This window comes from Pleuronectes platessa, chromosome 20, assembly GCF_947347685.1.
Source record: "Pleuronectes platessa chromosome 20, fPlePla1.1, whole genome shotgun sequence".
NCBI classification, from domain to species: domain Eukaryota; kingdom Metazoa; phylum Chordata; class Actinopteri; order Pleuronectiformes; family Pleuronectidae; genus Pleuronectes; species Pleuronectes platessa.
In genome coordinates, this window is record NC_070645.1 from 13,305,152 (window position 1) to 13,326,913 (window position 21,762).

The 21,762-nt window shown below is 41.8% G+C and overlaps 2 protein-coding genes across 2 annotated transcripts; one reads left to right on the top strand and one right to left on the bottom strand.

Annotated features, from left to right (window-relative positions):
- Positions 1 to 2,027: 2,027 nt before the first annotated feature.
- nrros (negative regulator of reactive oxygen species) lies at positions 2,028 to 7,102 on the top strand. Its single transcript, XM_053412004.1, has 3 exons — positions 2,028 to 2,306; positions 3,718 to 3,832; positions 5,009 to 7,102. The coding sequence occupies exons 2-3, from the start codon at positions 3,731 to 3,733 to the stop codon at positions 6,959 to 6,961; spliced, it is 2,055 nt and encodes a 684-aa protein (XP_053267979.1). The 5' UTR covers positions 2,028 to 2,306; positions 3,718 to 3,730; the 3' UTR covers positions 6,962 to 7,102.
- Positions 7,103 to 10,395: 3,293 nt separating this feature from the next.
- On the bottom strand, positions 10,396 to 19,727 carry sh3glb1a (SH3-domain GRB2-like endophilin B1a). Its single transcript, XM_053412005.1, has 9 exons — positions 19,325 to 19,727; positions 18,836 to 18,977; positions 18,103 to 18,231; positions 17,197 to 17,330; positions 16,738 to 16,830; positions 14,306 to 14,395; positions 13,466 to 13,566; positions 12,713 to 12,950; positions 10,396 to 11,572 (listed from the first exon to the last, which is right to left on the bottom strand). Exons 1-9 carry the CDS (start codon positions 19,385 to 19,387, stop codon positions 11,465 to 11,467), a joined length of 1,098 nt encoding a protein of 365 aa, XP_053267980.1. The 5' UTR covers positions 19,388 to 19,727; the 3' UTR covers positions 10,396 to 11,464.
- Positions 19,728 to 21,762: the final 2,035 nt, after the last annotated feature.

Here is a 21,762-nt window from a genome sequence, read left to right on the forward strand (position 1 = left end):
GTATCCTAATGTAGCAGCACCTAAAGCTTCCTGTCATTCTGTCCTGGTCGAGTCTCTGCATCTTGTTTTGACCATGCTGTGTTTCTGTACGACTGATCCTGGGACTGACAGTACCCGTGTCCTTCAGATCACCATCAAACCTATTACAGCTGCCTCAGAGTGACTTTGTTCCCGCTTATCGACCCATCCCCTGTTCATGTGAAAAGACATAAGCAAGACAACTGGTGTTATAATGTGGTAATGATTACTGAGTACTCATGGGTCAGAAGACTCCTTTCTGAGGACCTCTAAAGCATGTAATATGTCCTGTTTCCACAAGAGGACAGTGATTATCTTTGTGTTATGCCAACAGATATGAGTCTTACGCCACAGAGAGGCCTGATCATGTGCAGTGGGGTGTCAAGCAGGTTGTCTTTTAATCGATCTACGTGCACGTTTCGAGGGTATTAGACGGAAGACATTAACTATTTGTGTGTATCTGTTGTTGAGAAAGAAAGGGAAAAGCTGGGACATTGAGAATGCTTCTTCATATTGGGGTGTTGTGGGGTGAGAGCTGACTAGACCATCACCCATGGGACTGTTCTCCCCAACTGGTATACTAAAAACAGTATAACACTGAAGCTGTGAAGAACTGTGTCTCCACTGTGAAGATAACAAGTCAGAAACACTCATGAGGTGCAGGGCAGAGGATTAACAGGAGGTTAAAATTCACTGTCTGGATCCATGAGGTCAAACAAACTGCAGAATTCTCTTTCTCGTTGAACAATTGCAAAGCTGAGTTTCTCTCGAAAGAGAAACATTCAAAATCACTTAAAAGGAGCCTTTTTCTCCAAAAAGTGAAAGTGAACTACACGTCAAATCTTCCCCCTCCCCCCCCAAATACGGTATCTGTCATTTCAGGTAGTTCTTATCACACTGATGTATGTTCTTATAAGTTCAGATTTAATTTGTTATTTAATTTGATAAAAATGAGGTAGACGTTGTGATGTTTCAGCTTCATATATCTGGACAGTGGGAGGACGTGGAGATGCATCGTCCATCTTCATATGGTGACGATGAACAGATCTAATGGAATGAGGAGAGAAGGACATGCAGCCTTCAGCCACCAGGGTGCCCCCAAGGTTCTTTTTCTCTGGTGCGTTCTGTTTTAAAGTGGCCATTGTTCTGAAGCATTGCTGCCCCAGCCGGTCACTGGAGGAACTGTAAGTGTTGGTGGGAGCTAAATGTATTCATATAAAATTGTGTAATAAAATACATTTTCCAGTGGGCCCAACCAGCAAATGCTCTTTTTCTCTCTCAGATATTTGACTTTGCTGAGAGGACATGAAAGCCAACATGGAGACAATCATGTTGCCACTCATAGTTGGAAAAGAGTCAGAAAACGAGACCCACAGATGTCCAGTATGAAAACAGGAAGGACTCACCAACAAATCAATTCTCCAAGGACAGGACCATCACTTCCTGTTTCCTAATTCCCTATTCTTGCACCCCTGCAGCCACACGTTCAGAAATGGACTTGACTGAAAAACACAATAGACCTAAAGGTGCTTTAAGAAGCTGGGCCACAAACACACAAAAAGGCAGAGTTTACTGAACGTACCTGAAGCAGCCATGATATTGAAACTAAAGCCTTGGAGGACTTGTTTACTCACTTGGTGCACAATGCTGTAATATTATTACAATGCTGTAATATTATTTGTGCTTTTCCATCAGTCATCCTCTTGATTCCCTGTCTCATGGTCCAAGAGCACTATGACTCCTCTGTATATTACTTTATACACAGAGAGTTCAGTGTCTCTTTGAGTGTAAACATGTGTTTTGTGCTGCGAGAGGCCGAAGATCAGGCAGGAAGGGTGTGTGTCGAGCGATTTCCTCTCTTGTAGGTTGAATGATCACACCGAGCCGAGAGTGTGAAGGGTGTGTTCTCACTGGTTTTTGCGGTGGCAGTTGTGCTACCAAAACCATGCTTGTCTGTTCAACAGCATTTCTGTCATGGGGTTTAGAGGTAAAAAAACTAAAAAAAAAAATCTGCAGTGCTGGTTGAAAGCTGTTACGTCTGCACTCGCCTTCCTGTGGCCCTTGAAAACCTCTTTCTGATTGCAGCTTGTCCATGTGACTTGGTTTCCGTTGCCTGCCTCCTGCTTCCGTGAATAGTAAAAAAAAAGAGGCAACAGTGGTTCAACGAGAGCAGAAGCAGGCAGCCGAGCTTCACACACGAGAACGTGCTCTGCAAGGGCGAGTCAACCAGCGTTATGGTCAGGGGATCAACCATCCGTGGCTTGGGAAATCTTCACCTAACCACCAGGGTAAGTAAATGGACTGTGCACTCGTCTATTGTGCAGCTGCATGCACGCGACTGCTGAAAGAAGCAAACATACATGCTGTGTCTGAATTAAGAATATAAATGTATATTATCTTTAACCTCTTTGAGACGCGTGACAGAAGAATATATTCATGTCATTTAGTTTTTACACAGCATTTTCTAACTTAATCTTAACTCAGCATTAAAGACTGTTGAAAAAAAAGTTGCACCGTTATTCCATATTTATATTAATGAATTGCTTAGAGGTGCATTGGAATGATGTCTCTTGAATTATGTATTTCCACACATTTATGCTTGATTGTTAAATTATTGAGCTTAATGACACAATATCACTTCAATTTAATAATTCAGTTTGGGTTTGTATCCCTCAATATTATTTGAACCTTTTTTTACTTTGAAGAACGGAACGCTATATACTCTGCATTTGTGCAATATAACTTTGTGTGTTATTATCATATATCATGCGGTTTTCTCACAACCAAGTTTTAAAAAGTCCAAAAGGACATATAAAAGTAGTGTTGTGTAAAATGTCTATGTTACAAACTGCAGAGGTTCATCACTTTCAGCCATGTGGATGGGCTGCAAGTGTTTATTTGAGCTGTGGTAAAATCGACCGAGAACAAGATCGCCGAGATAACGTGTTGTTGCCTGAAAGTATTTTCACTTTTTTACATTACTAAAATGAAAACAAAAAAATTTGTTTGAAAAAATTGAAATAAAGGAACTCCATATTCAGTTTGTGTTGCCAGCGGTTTGAAATTTTGCAAAAATGTCAGCTGCCCGACATCACAGAGAACATTCAATCTCAACAGAGGAGGACACAATCCAGCATTTATCAAATTATATGACTCTAAATTTTTACTGGGATATCTTCCCACACTGTGTAGGCTCATCTACAGTCAACAGACAATAAATCTACATGATATGGACACGAACAAACCACATTCAGAACAGGACCTCGACCATGAGAGACATATGAAGTGGACACGTCATTTTCAAGTCGCCGTTAAAGCCTAAGATATGACAGCAAAACAAATTTGCTCAAAGATTCAAATAGATGTCGCTAGGACCAGACCACAAAACCTTCAGAATAAAATAAATAAATGAAAATCTCAATGTGTGGACATTTTAGTTTTTCAAGTTTTTCAAGGTTGAATGTAAATGCCTGTGGCAATCAGCACTTTGATAGAAATTTTGACTTCTCCAACTCTTCACACACAAAGCAAATATTTCAAGACACGGTTCATGATACCAGACTTTACATTCAGATCACGGTACGCAGGTATTAAGAAGTTGTAAGATTTTAGATAAAATTAAATGAAAGGATCTATTGTTGTAGAATAAAACATCATTCAGCTTCTAATTTCTCTCTCCCTGTGTCTTGTTGTCAACAGTAAAGATGTTAAAATGCCGGTCCACGGACTCACTCCCATCCTGCTCTGCTTGTTACCCGTCTGGATTATACCGAGCCCAGCATGGGGTCATCCACAGCTCAGCGAATGTCGGCTGGTAAGAGGTCTCACCTTCACTCGGCAGCTGGTTGTGAAATCTGAGGAACACTAAAAGATCACAGTTTCTGTGTTAGTCCTTAATAATTATGATTTGGACTGAAGGCCCACTATCTGGTTGTGTGTGTTTTTACAATGTTCATGATGAATGAAAGAACCAGCAACAAAGAGTTTGAGATTTTAAAATGTAAATGATTTAAACAAGATGAACCCAAAGAAGCAATCTTCACTTGCAGCTAATTCCTGACAGCTTGGAAATAAATTGACCGGTTTATTAAAATGCAACTGAGCGACCAAAACTTGTAACCAAGGCCCAACAGTCCCATATCGAAACATGGTTTAAATTGACCAGATCCACATTTTTATTTGGATCTGCACAAAAGTACACGCACTCACAAATATCGGTGCTCTAAATATATCAACATTTTCTTTTAATTTAATGGGCCCTATATTAAATAAAGTAAATAAAACGAATCCCTGGATCCGTCCCCTGATTTACTGAATACTTTTTTGGTATTTTATGAAAATCAGGTGAATCGTTCTGCACAATTTTGTCACATAAAAAACAATCAGACAAACGCTAATGAAAACATAACCTCCTTGGCGGGGGTAAAAATCGGTGTGTTTATCACAATGTTTGGACTGGCCCTTTGAATTGAGCAAAGCAGAGCTTGTGGTAAACTAATTCTTTCTCAATTTTGATTTCATACGTTTAATATGAAGAGTCTCACTAACATATATGTGAGACTATGAAATGCTGCCTTTAGCTTTTGTTCCTTGAGTCTGGTAAAATAATTAATTAACAAGACTGACAAACTTCTTGAGGAATTACACCTCCCTGATGCAAAACATAGTAACTATTTGTGGACTTAACGTGCAAATGCTATTACAGGAACGTCCGGTTCCTGTTAGATTTCTGAAAACATTTCTCTCCCTTAAACAAATAACACAAACACATTAACTTATGTTTGGATTGCATTCTTAAAGCTAGGGATGGAATTCCTTGGAAAGCTAACAAGAGCAGGTTACACTATTTAACCATCCGTCCCGGGTAAACCTAGCTCCCTGCAACACGTACTGTCTGACAACTGATAGAAGCCAGCTATTGTCTCTGCTTCAGCGTTGGATGCCTCCTTTAACTCTACCTTTGATTTGTGTACTCTTCTTTTCTCTGTAGATACAGAGAACAGCTCTCTGCAACGATGCCAAGCTCAGTTCTGTGCCTCCAGGATTACCACGCAACATAGAGGAACTTCAGCTCAACTACAATCACCTCCAAACACTACAGGACGTCTCTCTGCTCCGTTACCCTTCACTAACCAGTCTGAGCGTAGCTTGTAACAGTTTGGAGAAATTAGAATCAAACACTTTTCAAGACTTAAGCTTGTTAGAAAGCCTCAATTTGGCCAATAACAATCTGTATATCGGTTACCCAGAAACCAGCCAGGCGTTAAAGAAGCTACCTGGTCTCAAAGTTCTGGATCTGTCAGAGAACAAGCTGGAGGATGAAATGGCAGCCACTCTTCTCCAAAATCTGACGTCCTTAGAGTACCTCAATCTTTCTGGAAACCTCTTGCAGAGACTAGACGAGACCTCATTCAGTGACCTGAACAAGCTGAAAGAGCTCAACCTGCAAAGGAACATCATATTCGAGATTGATGGAGCCTTTGGCAGCAATTCCAAGCTCCAGCGGCTCAACTTGGCCTTCAACGACCTGCCTTGCCTAATAGACTTCCACATGACCCACCTAGTGGTCCTCAATGCCAGCCACAACTTCATTGAGTGGTTCATCTCCAGACAAGACCTCAATGACACTTTCCAACTGGAGACACTTGATCTTTCAGATAATAAACTGCTCTTCTTTCCTTTCTTACCAAGCCATAGTAACTTACGCAACCTTTACCTGTCCCATAACCGCCTTAGGTTCTATGAACAGCTGGCAGACAATGCCACGTTACCTAACTCAACAACAACTGTAGAGTTCTACAACCTGAGGAAGAATGTGAGCAATGTGACTGCCGAGTTGTGGGATGACAGTCTTCATGGGGACATCTCTTCTCTAGAGATTTTGGATCTGAGAGGAAACCAGGTGGAGTATTTCCCATACGGATTCATCCAGAAAATGCCCTTCCTGTCAAGACTTCAAATGTGCACCAACTGTCTGGAATCCTTAAATCTAACTTCCGAGCAGTTCCCGGGCAGCTTGTACGAGCTGGACATCAGCAACAACAGGCTGAAGCAGGTTGTAGCAGATGAAGGAACGCTGACGGTTCTTGGCAATCTGACCTACTTCAACCTGAGCCTGAATGATCTTGATAGGTTACCCTCGAGATTATTTTCTTCACTGCCAAGCCTCAGGTCGGTGGATCTCAGCTACAACCGCATTGACATTTGTCTCGCTGAGGAAGCTGAGATCAGTACAGACCGTGTCTCAGCTTGTGTGGATTGGAGAGATGTTGTGTCCCTTGGGCAGCTTTACCTCAAAGGATGCAACCTTGAATTAATTCCATCGTCTGCATTTGCAGGGCTGTCGCTAACGCACCTGGAACTGTCCGATAACCCTGGACTCGTCCTGCCATCGATACAGAGCCTCAGCAGAACTTTACAGCATCTAGGTTTGGGAAACACTGACATACAAGACTTTGACTTCTCCCATTTTAAACATCTGAAGTTTTTAAACATTTCAAGGAACTCTCTCGCCCACCTTTCCCCTTCCCTCCTAACTCTTGATCTGAAAGTGCTCGACTTGAGGGACAACAGACTGTCCACTATCCCCCCAGGTCTGGCTAACGCATTAGCTCCAAACCTGCAGATTGTTTTCCTCACAGGAAATCCGTTCAACTGCTGCAAAACAGAATGGTTCAGGACCTTTGAAAATTCAAAGACAATCAAAATGGTCGGACTATCCGACATCGAATGTGAAGATCCCGTCCGAACGCAGCGATTGCAGCACTTAGAGTCATCTGTGTGTTTCAACAAAGCTGGGGAATCTATATACTGGTACATTCTGCTCTTCGTGTCCATAAGTCTTTCATTTGTTGGCATTTCAGTTATGGTTCTTCTCACGTTCAAGCCCCAGATGCTGAAAAAATCGATTAAAAAGAAGTGTCTGAAGTCTACGTCTTACTGATACTGATACCCAAAATAAAACTGTAATCTCCACAGCATATTACTGAGAAATGCCAACTGAATGTATTTTGGTGATGAACTGAATTATTTGTAAAAGTGTCTGTGTTGATGAAGGAGCAATTGTAAAAGAGTATGTAAATAACATTGTGTTGAGTTTTTCTTTACATTGCTTAGTTTCGCTCATTGACATGTGGCTCTTTACGACTATATGACATCCTTATGTAAAACTGTGGCTGCGTTCTTGTGGGTGCATGCATGTGTGTGTGTAAGCTTGAGCGTGGGTGTATGAGTGTGTCAACATATGCAGAAGTAATGTGATGCAAGCAGTTGCTATAAGCAGCAGAGGAAACATGAAATTTCCTGTTTTGCTAAGATGTGCAGCAACTGCCCAGTTCTGTATCTCGGGGAGGAGGGGTCTGACGTTTCCCTGCCAGTAGCACTCAGATGAAACTTGAAGATTCCAGGGTGTCACTTCTCCTGAGGAGTTAGATCCATATATTGATTAAGTCTATTATATTGTACTTTTGTCAGAAAACACAGTGACAGCCAACTGAGTTTTAAAAAATATATCCACAGACCACGTGAGCATTATGCTGTTTAACAGGGGGCCCTATCAGCCATGTGTCACACACAGTGCAAAGACATTTTATGCCTCTCCCTTCGTGTTCATGTGTGCAGTTGCCCAAAAGCAGGAGTTGATCTAGCTGCAGCAGAACGCCGGAGGCTTAACCAGAAAGAAACCAGAATACCGCTGTGGTGATGCTCAGGGTCATGGTGGTTGGAGCTTAAAAAAAGAGAAAGAGGAGCGCAGCCTCATTTAAAGCCTCACATTTTTACATATCTTTTACAAAACAACGTCACCGCTCTGTCAAAGAGCCAAAATAGATCTGAGTGTCTTCCTGTGCAGGGCAGCGATGATTAAGCTTTATCATGCAAACAAGTTCAGATAAGACAAAACAGACACAGCCTGGGGAAGCACCTGACTTTTTAATTTTCAGCTCACCACCGTTGGCCTTATAAACAACATGAACCATGACCGGGCGCACATCCTCTCAATTCTTCAAGAATCTTCAAAGAAGAAGAAATCGATGAAGTGCTGCTCGGCTGATAAAAGGCGTCAACAGCCTTTTCACAGTCCTAGAGTTGCAGCCGAGAAATCATCTTTTGCGGAAGACACTTTGACATTTGTGACAAACTGTTGACCAAGAGGAATTTCATTTGATTAGTCAACTGTTTTAAGTCAGGAGTCAGAGGATATATGAATTATGTCAGAGTGCAACGCACGTACAAACGTCAGCCAAACCTTGATAAGATCTTTGTCGCTAACGCAGTGAATACACTGGAGGCAATGACCGGTGACTACATACGTGCTACATATGAATAACAGAACTGTCTTTATATAGCTCAGCAAATCCGCCAGACCCACAGTGATGCCGCTGATCTGCCTTTATAACACACTGTAGTAAGAGGGTCCGCACTTGAGGTGTGTTACCAAATAAACACAGCAACACTCTCCACCAGCGGTTCGTCTTTCAAGCAGTGGTCCCAGTTTCTCAACCATCAGTGCACATGGGAAGGGGGAAGTGAAATTTGGCCAAATGTGGTCAAATGAGATTCATTTGTAAACATGTGTTCGCGGTGCATATTGAGAATACGTGGATTATACCACGTTATAACAGAAGTTGTCAGGGTCTCCCATGTAGTGGTGGGAGGTAATGAAGTACAGTTACTTTGTTACTGTACTTAGGTACATTTTTCATGTATCTGTACTTCATTTAACTTGATGTATTTTCATATACTTTTCATGTTTACTCCACTATATATATATATATATATATTACTACGCCATTACATTATTCAAATGCATCATTGTTACATGTTCACATTAGAGTGATCAATAATGAGAGGGGGATGGTCTATTGACCCAATCAGAGCGGGCAGGTAACATTAGACCCTTACTTATTTTTTGGGACTTTCCTTTTCCGACCTCAAGGTGTAACAGTCTGTATTTAGACGGCTGAAGAGACACCTCAACATGCGCCTGCATCAAGTGAACTTAGAGCGAGTCCTCAAATGGCAGATGCCGACAAGTATTCTCGATTCTGTTGTGCAACATGGGAAAGAAAATAAGGACAGTTTAAAGAGGAAGGTTTTTTTTTTTCTCAGGCACGCTATCTCTCATCTGATGAATTCAAGTCTTACTTTATCTGAGGGGGGGGGGGAGGGTTGTACTTATTTGGAGCCATATAGACAGATAGAGTGTCAGGATACTGTTCAGCTGTGGTTTCATGACCAAAAAAACCTGTTTGGCTAAGGTCAAAGGTTAACTCTGAATATATCTGACGTTTCCTTTACGTGCTGGAAAACAAAAAAAAAGTTGCCAAATAGCTTCTCAGCAAAAGGCAGCTGTCATTTTGCAGAACTCCACTTCCTCTTAACCCTTCCTGCTGATATGAGCAAGGTCGCTGGACTTCCTGATTAGGCAGGAAGCACTTCATAGCAGTTGTTGATTTTCTAGATTAAACTTGCTGCTGGAATCTTGCTTTGCTCAGAGAGGAACCCTCACAACAAGTTGGGTTGAGTAAAGCCAATACAGCGGTGCAGTATCTACTTAAATTAAGACATTTGATCAAAGTGAGTCGGCCCAGAGTCACACCAGGGCAGATTACGATACGATTTGTTAAGATAACACACGCACACGGCAGAAACAGCCTTGAAATAAGCTCAGAATTAACAGTGAAGAGAGTTTGAAGTATACAACCAAAATATCTTTTAAGGTTTGTTTCAGAAAAATAATCTCTCTCTTCCAAGCATGATTCTGTCCATTGACTTCATGTTAAACAGTGTCTGGAAAGTTTGGCCTGGAGCAGGGAGCTGCTTGTGTTAAAAACGATTCCTCTCCACTTGTCTCATTTGTTCACAGTATTTACCTCATGATTCTAAATCCAAACCTTTTGTTGCAGATCTTTAGTTTATTATTGAGATGGGACATAACTAAACCACCTATTTAAATTGTAGTCCCCCTTTTTCTAATTTTGTAAAGCAACATTGGGAAAACCCTATTTAAGTCCAAATAGTTATAATAGGTAATAACATAACTAAAGCATAGATGGGTTGTGTATGTCATTTGTCTGTTATGCAATTTATCTGTACCAGTCATTTTTCCACCGAGCGGTTTGGCCTGGACAGTCATGCATGAGACATGAGCAGGTGTCTTCATCACTCTTCATCGTCTCAGTCTGAAGTGATTCTGCCAAATCACTGACACTGGTTCAATCAAATAAGCCTCATAGTATGAACCAGGTGAATGTCACAGAACACACTGATCGTGTTGCCTGTTCTGCCTCCCAGTGGTTCAGACCATGAACAGCAATGCTCAAAGTTAGGCACTGGAAATGAATGTGCATTTACAAGAAGAAATGAACTCTTGCAACCTTTAAGTGATATTTTTTTATTTAACTGCACAATATTGCATATTTATTTTACAATTGTATGCTTGTTTTTTATCAGTTACACACATAACAAAAAGCAGCCGTATAGTGATAAACTTAAATCTCCCAGAATGTAACAGGAATTGTTTTTAATGTGGCGTTGAAATGCTGGTTCAGGGGGAAACTGATGATCTGGTGTATGATGATGACAGTCAAAAATAATTCATTTAGAGCAAACGCACAGCTTGAGGCACTAAACACGTCACAAATTGTGTGCGTATGAACAATTCATTAATTTGTCATTTGATCTGAGAGCGGATAAATGTTGAAATGTTGGTTTCCAAATACATAAAGGAGACTGGGATGAGTCTCAATACTGCTGGTGTCACTGCTAATAAAGCTAATGGTTTTAGACTGATTCCTTTTAACAAGACACTATCGTGGAAGACATGTGACTTTCATAAACTTCCACGTGGCTATAGGAACAGTGCGTGACTCACTGTGCAGTAAGGCTTCATGTGAATAAAGCTGACACACAACACATATGATACTGTTAAAAAAAAAGATCTGTTCATACTTCGGGGATAACCATAAGAGATAGTGCACCATGACACCATCAATCATAAAATAAGACTTTAAAATAATCAGCGTCACTCTCTCCACTTCCAACCGAAGTGCTTTTTTATGCCTTTAGAATTTTACCTACCGTTTCTCTACTTGGGAAAAATAAAAAATAACCATTCAGGTATAAAATATTGTAAACAAAACATAGTTTTTAAAGAGTTAAAGTTTGGGGGATGCTCTGGTACATATCGCAGATTGCATGGCATCAAACACAAAGTCATGGAAGCAGGCTTTAGAAATGTACTGCAGTTGCATACTAACACGTCAGGGAATGGGTCCGTTTCCTTTCCCCTCGCTCAGATGATTTCATTCCAGCTCGAGTCGTCTAAAAGCGAGACTCCCATCTTCTTTTCATACGAATAAAACTCATTGTAAAAATGACTGAAATGGAGGAGAAAGTGAGGCCTGTCCCCCGCATCACGAGATAAATATGGGATCACAATGTGGGCTCAGTTAAGCAGCTCCAGGTAGGTGATCGGCACTTTGCCCTTCTGGCTGCCGCGCTCACCCATCAGCCAGTCGGAATCCATGCCCGGGACGCTGCTGACTGTGATCACCTGGAAAGACGGATACAGCGTTTAATGTACAGAATTAACATTTATAATAGAGACGTTCTGATATAGAACTGCCCCCAATACTGACGAAATCCAGGGTCGGGACATTGGTGAGTACGCTTCTCAATGTACTGATCTGACACCACGTCTTTTGGAGTATATTAGTTTCACCCAGATAAATCTGCAGGGTTCTTATCCTGGATATCACTTCCTGTTTGCTGTTCGAACAAATAAATAAATCAAAATCGCCATTTGTGAACCCACACCTGTAATTTCAATGTGCTTCATAAAAATCGCACAGAAAAAATGCAGCGACAGTATCTAGACTGCCAAAAGTTTTTTTTTTGTTGTTGGCCGGGTGTCATGTTTCCTCCCCTGCCTGTTGGAGCTGGAGCCGATAAAAGGAAACAGAGTTTACTGCAGAGTCATTTGGGAGTGAATGCAGATTGTATCCATGCCCATTGCAGACGAATAAGTTAGCGGTTTTTCTGAGCAGTGGAAAGGGGATTACGTTTTATTTTAATGTTTTAAATGCACTGGTATCTGAACTGAACTTGGTATCGGCCAATATAAAAAGTCAAGGTTTCAGAACTGGTGATGGGAGAGAGAAACTGGTATCAGAACATCTCTAATTATACAGTTTATTTTTAAATAGGTTCAGGATCATCTGCCATCAATTAAAAAGGCGAATGACAAAACAACTCTTTAATGTGGCGTTCTTCAACTTCATAAGCTCATTTCTGAAGCGCTTAGTAGTTTGAAATTCTATTATTATCAAAGTGGGCTGGTGAAATGTGAGAGAAAACCTGGAGAAGTTTTCTGACTGTGTGTATATTTCAGTGAAGGAGTAATGCTGAATCATTCTTAGTTAACCACAGGCTCGATGTCGGGAGCTCTTTCCAGGAAAGGAAGGGGCTTATGTTCCACGGGGCAGGAACTGCTCCACGGCTGCTGCAGCAGGGAGACGCTCAGGGGAAACCGACGCATATCACTTTCAGTTCGGGATTAAATTAAGCTTCTTAATGTTGGTATCTGAATGCTATAATTCTATCCTGTATATAAAACCTGATATTATATTAACATTTTCCCCCTGTGGATAGTGAATAATAAGCTGTAGGAGAAGAGCTGTCGTGTCAGAATCACCTCATCAGCCAGCAGGGACAGCTCGCTGCTGCTGGCAGCGTCGTAGTCGTAGAGGACTCGGGCTTTGCGGCTGCCGTTGGAGCTGCGCAACTCGTTGAATCCGCCCGACACTGCAGAGCTGCCGTGGCCCCCGGACACGCTGGGCAAGGAGGCCGACGACACCGGGATGGTGGGCACCGAGATGCTGGCCCCGCCCGACACCGACGACTGGTTGTTGTTGGAGAATGACGAGGGGAAACTGGTGGAAGGGAGAGGAAGATGGAGGAAGACGATGAGCGCAGGTTGACACAGAGCTGGTTGTTCTTCAGTGTGAACATCAGCAGGTACACGGGACAGTATCTCACACTGTGGAGGTTTCATTACAGTGGACATCCATCATTTCCCTCTTAACCTGAAGGATGACTATTTTCTGTAACCCTACATGAACTTACACAGCTTTGGGTTTATTACAGTAAATAATCAAAACATGCAAACACTCGTTTTTTTCCCTCACAGAGCCTCTCAAGACATGTTGGATAATTGAAGCATTTCAGAAGGAAACAATTTACATCTGCGAAGTAAGAGTGTTTACGTTTCTCCTCCGAATTAATATAGATCAATTTGAGTTTTTCAGGTGAGGTTTGCGTGACCCTGAATTGGCTTCATCTACACGACATGACCCGTTTTGTGCTAATAAAAACTGCCAGCTGATGTTTTGTGATAACTCTCATTGAGACATGATGGTGATATGGAGCTTGTCCGGTTGTATTTTACCTGCCCAGCTGCTTTTGGAGATCCACCATGTACTGGTAACACTGTGCGTAGTACGTAGTCTGAGCCTCCACAAAGTCATTCAAGCAGCGTAGTTGGTGTGCCTGGAAATCCACGAGCAGAGGTGGGAGTGATACTCATATCAGTTTTTGAACATGTTTAATCAAAGAAAGAATTTAACAAATATCTGTAGCATTTCAATTCTCTCAGGTTCCATTCGTTTCTATGTTTAAAATAATAACAAATACACGTAACCAATGTGTTAATGATGATAACTAGTTATTTCTATTAGTCTCAGTGATCAGTTAAGTCGTAAAGGAGTACAACCAAGCTTGTGGGAATATAAGGAGCTTTGTAAGAGGAACAGTTTGACATTTGGAGCAATGAGGCGAGGGTACAATTATCTTAGCTTAGCATAAAGACTGGAAACAGGGTGAAACTGCAGGCAGATAATCTGTGGCTGTGACCACATACATATTATTATTTACAAGACATCTAACTTGTCTTCTATCTTATGGTAAAAAAAGGGCACATCTGCAGAAAATATAAACACTATACTTTAATTATAAGTCGGAGAAAAGCCAGGAAGCATTTTCTTAAACAGAAACTCTGCATTGAATATTCTGAAGGTGCAGTTCTAACTTCAGTTGTTTTTTCACTTCAAGTATTTGGTGTTGCCTGAGATCACAAGTCAGTTCTTTCTGCCAAAACCTAACCACATCAATTGGTATAATTTGTTCAATGATTAGATGACGATTAAGGAGGAATCCTGAGAAAGAGAGGATCGTATTCGACAACATCTGTCAACCAGGAATCTGTGCCGGGTTAAGTTAGGCTACATACATGTGTGCTGCTGACGCCCTCCAGCAGCAGCCGGGTGATCTCTGCCTGCCGGTCGAACTCACTCTGGGTCATCCTCAGCTCCTGCTCGGCCTGGGAGAGAGGAAACCAAGAAAAAAAGTCTCTTAAGATAGTTTTAGCAAATCATTTAACCACAAAACAAAAGGAATCTGTATCTGGGCATCAAGTATGACATGAGATGAAAGTCATATGTGGCAAAAAACATACTCAAATTAAATAAAAATGAGAAATACAACTGAGATAACAAGAAACGTTGTGAGGGAAAAACAGGGAGGAGAACACAACAACTGAACATGACATTTCCTTTTCCTCATATTGAGCCAAAGGATTCAATGCGAGTCCCGGTGGAACAATGGCTTGTTGTGATTCGATAAATATAACGGTCCGGAGCCGAGAGTGACAATGTCCCCACTGTCCTGAGCTCCACTGTGTTTACATTAGAGCCTCAGAGAGGTGAGGAGGACGGACGGACTGTCCAGAGGGTGTAGGACTTTTTAAATCGGCTCTGAAAGTGCGTGTGTCATGGAAGAGAAAGAGACAGCTGCTGACACTAGCATTGGTGGGTGTGTGTGTGTGTGTGTGTGTGTCTGTGTGTGGGTGGGTGTGTGGGTGTCGTTTCAAAGATGGCTCCAACATTCCACTCACCTCTGTCACTTCCTCTGCTCACATCTGCTGCTTTGTGTTTTAAAAACAGTGACACAGTAGTTAGAGCTACAGCTGCTGCACACAACACATCCTTAAACTGTGTGTTTGTGTGTGGGTGACAAATCCACACGTTGGAGGAGGTAGTGGGACTAGAACAGTGTTGTACATAAAACATTGGTCATCCTCAGCTTTCACACAATCAAACACCCAACATCATTCACTCAGAGATTAAAGCAGAAACCACTGTGTACAGGTCCTGAATTCAGGAGACACTTTTCTATGTTTATAGTGTGCGTTTCCTCAAACACTGTTGACTGGACACATTGGCTTGAAGAGTTTAAACACACCATAAGACTGAAGGAATAACTTGGCTCTTAATGTGCCATACAGTGATAATAGTTCTTTAGAGAGGGAAGGAGATTGAGGTCATTTGTTCTCAGATATTTTGCCTGTTCCTTCCCATGTTCTCGATTAACTATTGTTGTTCGTCTTATTTTAAGATTTCTATTTTAAGATAAAACACAATGAAACAAGTTTCATTGTGTTTTATTTTTTGCACATATTTCCGCAATACAATTTCTAATACTTTTGACTAATAATGTAATTTTACTTGCTATGCTACTGTCGTGCCTTTAAGTAAGATTTTTACAGACAGCACTTTGACTGCAGCAAAAAGGGCTGATCTGGGATCATTTCCTGTGTTTCTAACCCATTCTGAAACAATACATACGAAGGTCACATACTCAGACACTGACTGACTTTACATGGAAACCAATAATCTGACTACTTACCTTGTTCTGGATAAGACATTAGTCAGATTAGGATGTATAAACATTAGTTACCAATGGAATATTCGGTTCATATCTCTTTTTGTGTGGTTATGAGCTACATCAACACTACGTCAGACATCCCGGCTTGATATTTAAAACCACAACCTTTAATCCACATAGAACCTCTTTAAGTGGTCTTCTTTCTCATTTCGTAAAAGAATCATGTTGTTTACATTCATACCCAGGACATATGTCATCAAAAGTGAAAAAAAAAAAAACGATGCATGTCGATGTCACAAAATGCTTTGAAAACTCCACTGAGATTTTATAAAGCTATTAAGACATACACAAATCTACTTTTACATAATGCCACTAAAGTCAGAAAACACCACAAGTCCAAATGTGATTATTGCCAATATGTTATGTTATAGGAAAATGTGTTTCCTGTCTCACAGGAATACAGAGTTGTTGAATGGAATAAACATGACTACTACCTGCCACTTTTAACAAAGTAAAAGGTTTTAACGGTATTTAGAATGAGGTTTTGAGAATTCATGTATAATTTAAAAGTGACAGATCAGCACAACAAGAAAACACTGAGCTCAACATAGTGTAACAGAGATGAAAGTGTCACAGGACCCTGTCATTAACGCTATCTTACAAATAATGTTCGGTTTGAAAAACAAAGACAAAGAAATATGCAGAAAACTGAGACATGAAAAAAGGGAAGTGGCTCATGGGACTGGGTTGAGGTCCTTTGAGATAAAATGGCAGTTTTTATGTTGAGTAACTTGGTGTGTCAGATCTGAGTTCGAGAGAAAGAGGATGTGACTGACACCTTTTCTTTCTCTGAAAATACGTGGGCTAATGATTTAAAGGAAAGCCGAATTCACAAAATCTGGTTATTAATAACAACTAAATTAAATCTAGGTGCAAAACAATGAATGTTTTCCATTGATGATGATGCGTGTGTGTGTGTGCGTGTATATATATACGTACCACAGCTCTTGCGTCAGACATCCTGGCTTTCTTTAGCCTCGTCTTGGCTGCATCCAGATCCAGGCGTTTGACCTGCAGCAGCTTTCTTTCTTTCTGGACACAAACCACAGAGCAATGAGACACAACTCCTGCACCAGGCACCAAACAATGTCACTTCTCATGCTGATGAGAGCAGACCGTGAAATGGGTGATAAACACACTTGTGTTCAAAATGACCTCATCAAACTAACTGTACAGCATCAGTTAAAGAAGGGGATAATCCTGGTGATCTGATGGAGCTTTCGTGTTAAGATACATATACAACAATAAAGATTAAGACAGCTTTGAGACTCAGCTCAAGATCGTGTACAAAGTCCAGTATGATATCTATTAACTGTTGGGAACTAGTACAAAATAAAAGCTCAAAGTCCAGTGACAAGTCAATCAGATTACGAACATGTCGTAAAGAGTCGAACTCACCAGGATGGTTTTGAAGTCGCCCTCTAGAAAGTTTCTGAAAGGTGTCAGGAAGTTGATGGCAGCACTGTGGATGAGCTCCCGCTCTGCTCCGCCAAGCTGCTTCTCCGTCTCTCCACATTTTGTCAGAGCATTCCCTGAAAGGATGAGCAGCACAAACAAAGCATGACCCCCCCGGGACAACACCGGAAACAAGACCATTCAATAGCAAAAGGATCAGTTCAAAAAGCTGCTCTTCTATGTGAAGCATCCACTGGTCAAAAAACCAACTAAACATCTGTTAATCAACTTTCATTACTGGGTGAAATTACTCTGCAGTAGACATGGATTTTTATCAGCTCTGATGGAAACATGACACCTGGGGAAAAACACAAGTTTCCATTTCTTCTTCTTCTTCTTCTTCTTTATTTTGATGGCCTAGAGATGCTGATGCTGCAGCCTCTGTGTGATGTTATGACGCACACTGAACTTCCAGGCCTTGGCACGTAAACAGCCATGAACCGTTGCTCACCAGGGTGTCTACTGATTCTGGGAAAGATGTCTATCACCTTTTTCAGTTGTTTTGCCTGTGTTTAAAAAAAAGCCATGTATACCTGCTAGTTTTGGTGTAAATGAGGAATTAGAAAAAAGGCGACGGCATGTGGAAAAACATGATTTACAGACAGAGGGGAAACCACTGCAGGTAATTATGCTATTCAAATTCATAGAATCTTAGTGTTTTAAGCTTATCCATGTACTATAGTATGGCCTGTATTTAAGTTTGGAGTACTGGAATACTATACTACTATAACATATTTTTTCGCCCTTTTTTATTTGTTCTATAAAACACAGTTGGCTATTGAAACTGCTTTGTCTCATCTCACCTTAGTGGATTCTAAAACGCAACAGAGCACTCAGTGTGTCACTCACCGTAGGCGGTTCCAGGACCAAACTCATTTCCAGAGTCGATCATGGACTGGCCCAGCAGCTCGTGATTGTTCACCCGCGTCGGGGCTTTTTTCTCCAGCTTCTCATAGACAAATTCTTCGAGCCGGAGATCTGGGGTTTTTAACGACAGGAAAACTCAATTAGAAAGTCACAAGACTACAGTGAGGGAGCCACATGCAGACACTGAATTTGGGACAGCGGGTCGGCAAGGATTAGCTGTCACAATGACCCCGGCGACTTCTCCGTCACACCTGATGGGATCTGTTTCACCTCGTCACATCACGTGGAAAGACGTGGACACTTTTAAAAAGCATAACCGAGCAAAGTCGTGTATGAACATATAGAAACTTGAAAAAACCAGGTTACTTCCTGCAGGATTGTTACAGCTGGTCTGTGTGTGTTTGTTGTGCTACGATGTGGCAGCATGATGTGAACTTGAGGATGTGCAGCTGAGCTCACACACTTCACAGACACCCTGCCTCCTGACACATGTTAAACAAGCACTTCTATGTGGCCAATGCTAAATTAAGGCGTTCATAGGACAGTGACACACTCTTCAGTTAAGCCTCTATTGTGTGTTGATGTGTGGGTGGGTCAGTCTTGTGATGCGTTAATTCGACAGCTCTGTAGACAGGGTTTGTGCAGCTACGGGCCTCCACCTGCCCGGAGGAGTCCAGTACGCCGGGGTGTGTTCTGTCAGAAGTGTGGCTCTTACTCGGGTTGGGCTGCAGGAGGATCTCTGTCTGCTTCATGATCCTCTCCGTCCATTGCTTGGTGGTCTCAGCTCGGACCAGCAGGTTCTCCAGATGAGCGTCCAACTCGGTCTTCTCAGCCTGGCCGAGCTTCTCCTCTGTGAACTGACACAGAAATACACTGGGTTACAGTGTGAACACGGGGGGGATAGCAGCCTGGAGGGGGGTTATCCGCCCGGCTGCTGCAGATGCTAATGCAGATGCTAATGCTGCTGCTGCTGCTTCCTGCGGCCTGCTCCGGAAGATGTGATGGACAACTATCAAACCACACTGACATGTAGCGGGCACCATTAACACAGCCCTACACTATGAAGGTGTTGACCCCAGCAGGTCACATTCCCTCTCATTTACACCACAGCAGCCAAGTTAGCAGTTGAGCCAAAAGTTGAGCTAACGCTACCCAAGCTAGCAGCTAATGTTGTTTAGCCTGCGGACCAAGCGGGCGAACGTACCTGCACCGCCCGGCTCAGGAAAGTACCGGCGTCCGCGGCGAGCCGCTTAACGTTGAAGTCCATGGCGCAGCGGGGAAACGAACACTAAACACCAGCAGCTAGTCTGTCTCACAGCCCGTCAGCCATCCCCACACTTAATACCAGCGACGCAGAGTTTAGACGGAGGTCCACCCAGCTGTTACCGCAAAGATACTACACCGACAAGATGGTGACGTCTCAGCCCGGTTCTGAAGACAATCACCGGATTTAGATAATAAATCACAAATAAGAGCTTTATCTTTAAGTTATTAAGAATAAAGGTGAAGTTAAACTACACAACATAGGATTTAGCGAAAGTGTCGCCATTTATTCCAGTCGACTGTCCCACAAACAGCTGGGGTTTGGTTTTCGCTGACGAAAGTTGGTTGGAGATTTCTCTCTTGCTCCACTTTGCTTCCAACACTCTTCTGTTGCGTTCAAGTGTCAAATGGAAATATTAAAACATTCCAACAAACAAACTTGATTTTTATTTATTTACTTCGTCATCTCCCCCCATCCATGCATTTTTCAATACAGATGTTTATATTTCTTGTCTTTATGTTTTTATTCTATATTTACATATATTATGCTTTACATGTGCAGTCAACATTATTTGTTATTCCTTTGTATATATATTTTTTAAATACAAGGACTAAAAATAGAAATAGACAACAAAAACAACAATAAACCTAATCTAGAAGTAAGTGAAAAATAAATTATGTTTTTCTGCAGCGATGCAAGGGGCAGTTTTAACAAAAGGCCTTTACACTATGGCAACCCTTTGGTAGCTGTCACTAAGATGATAAAACTCAACAACAACAAAAATGCAGTTCAGTTCTGAATTCAAAGCACATGTTCTTTTATTGAAAGATAAAAAGGTATCAAACAGATATAGCATTTAAATTAGAAATTTCAAGTTACTGTTGCTGTCACTATGATGGATGGCACCATGCGTGTGTTATTGTGTCTGCGTGCCTCTGCCCTCTGCAACAGTCTTGACTATGGAATGTATGTGTGTGTGTGTGTGTTTGTGTGTGTGCGTGTGTGTGTTATATACACATTCATCTATCGACATCTATTCCTGTAGATATATAATGCCTTTTTTCAAACAGCAGATGGTTATACCACATTCAAGCCTATAATAAACACTGGTTATACTGGTTATAACCCACTGACCCTTTACCTGTCATTTCTAATGTGTTCTTGTTTTGGTGGGAATCCGGAGCTTTAGTCCTGTTGCCTTATCTTAAGGGAACAGGGAACTTATCTTATTTGATCTGTGTTATGTGATTTTTGTGTGTCTTGTGACTGTTGACATTTTTTGTATGCTGCTGTCTTGGCCAGGCTTCCCTTGGAAAAGAGGTCATTGTATCTCAACGGGACCGACCTGGTTAAATAAAGGCAAATAAAAAATAAAAAAATAAATGTAATGTTGACACCTGTAAATACACAATGTTAACATAGACCCAACACTTGCAGCTTCCCATCAAAAAGGGGACATGTCAGAATTTTGTTTTTATAATAATGCATCACCTCGAAGTGGAGAGGGAGATAGGAGGCTCATCTGTCCCAATACTGTCAGTCTTTTTTCAATGGGTAGAGACACAAACTGGTGTAAACGAGGCAATCATGGATGACAGGAAGAAGAGGTAGTTTCAGGCTTCCCCTTCAGAATATTATTCTATACCAGTACGATGCAAGTCGGGTGCCTGCACAGTGCACAGATTGTCTTACACTCTTCCCATATTGACTGTAGAAAACAATTTGACCTGTAATATTTTTTGACTTGTTCTGTGCTGATGAGCAACGCCGACACAACGGCAAGTGCATATTTCCACGCCGTAATATCTTTGCAACCCTCTCCTCTTCCTCCGCAAACGTCTTGAGGAAGTGGACTTTGGCAGATTTGGGAAAAACAAAAACACACTTCAGGTCTGGTTGTCATTATGCCAGACGGCCGCTGCTACCTGCTGTGTGGGAGGAAGTCGGGCCGAGGGAGAAATCAAATGACTCTCCCTCTGTGAGCTTCTGCAGCCTCCCCGCTCCGCGTTGAGGATGCACGGCTGAGACACACGTGAATTCTCGGTGCACTGCCAAAACGACGTGTAAAGAAGTTCATCTACAGCGTGAACCTCTTCCTGTTCATCATTGTCATCGAGTCAAGCTGTAAAAGCAGCAGAGGGACACCGACGGTAGCCTGCACGCTGCACTTTTATAACCACTCTGTTACAAAGATATTTAGGCCCTGGCTGCTTCACACTTGGCGGACTGTCAGAAGTGTTGGGGGCGGCTGCTTAAAACACATAAATATGGAAGTCAGCACTTTTCGGGAGGCAGAACAGCTCCTATGAGGAAGGAATATGTTGCAGGAGTAAATCTTGTGTCTGCTCTTTCGCTTCACTATCAAACAAAGTACTCAA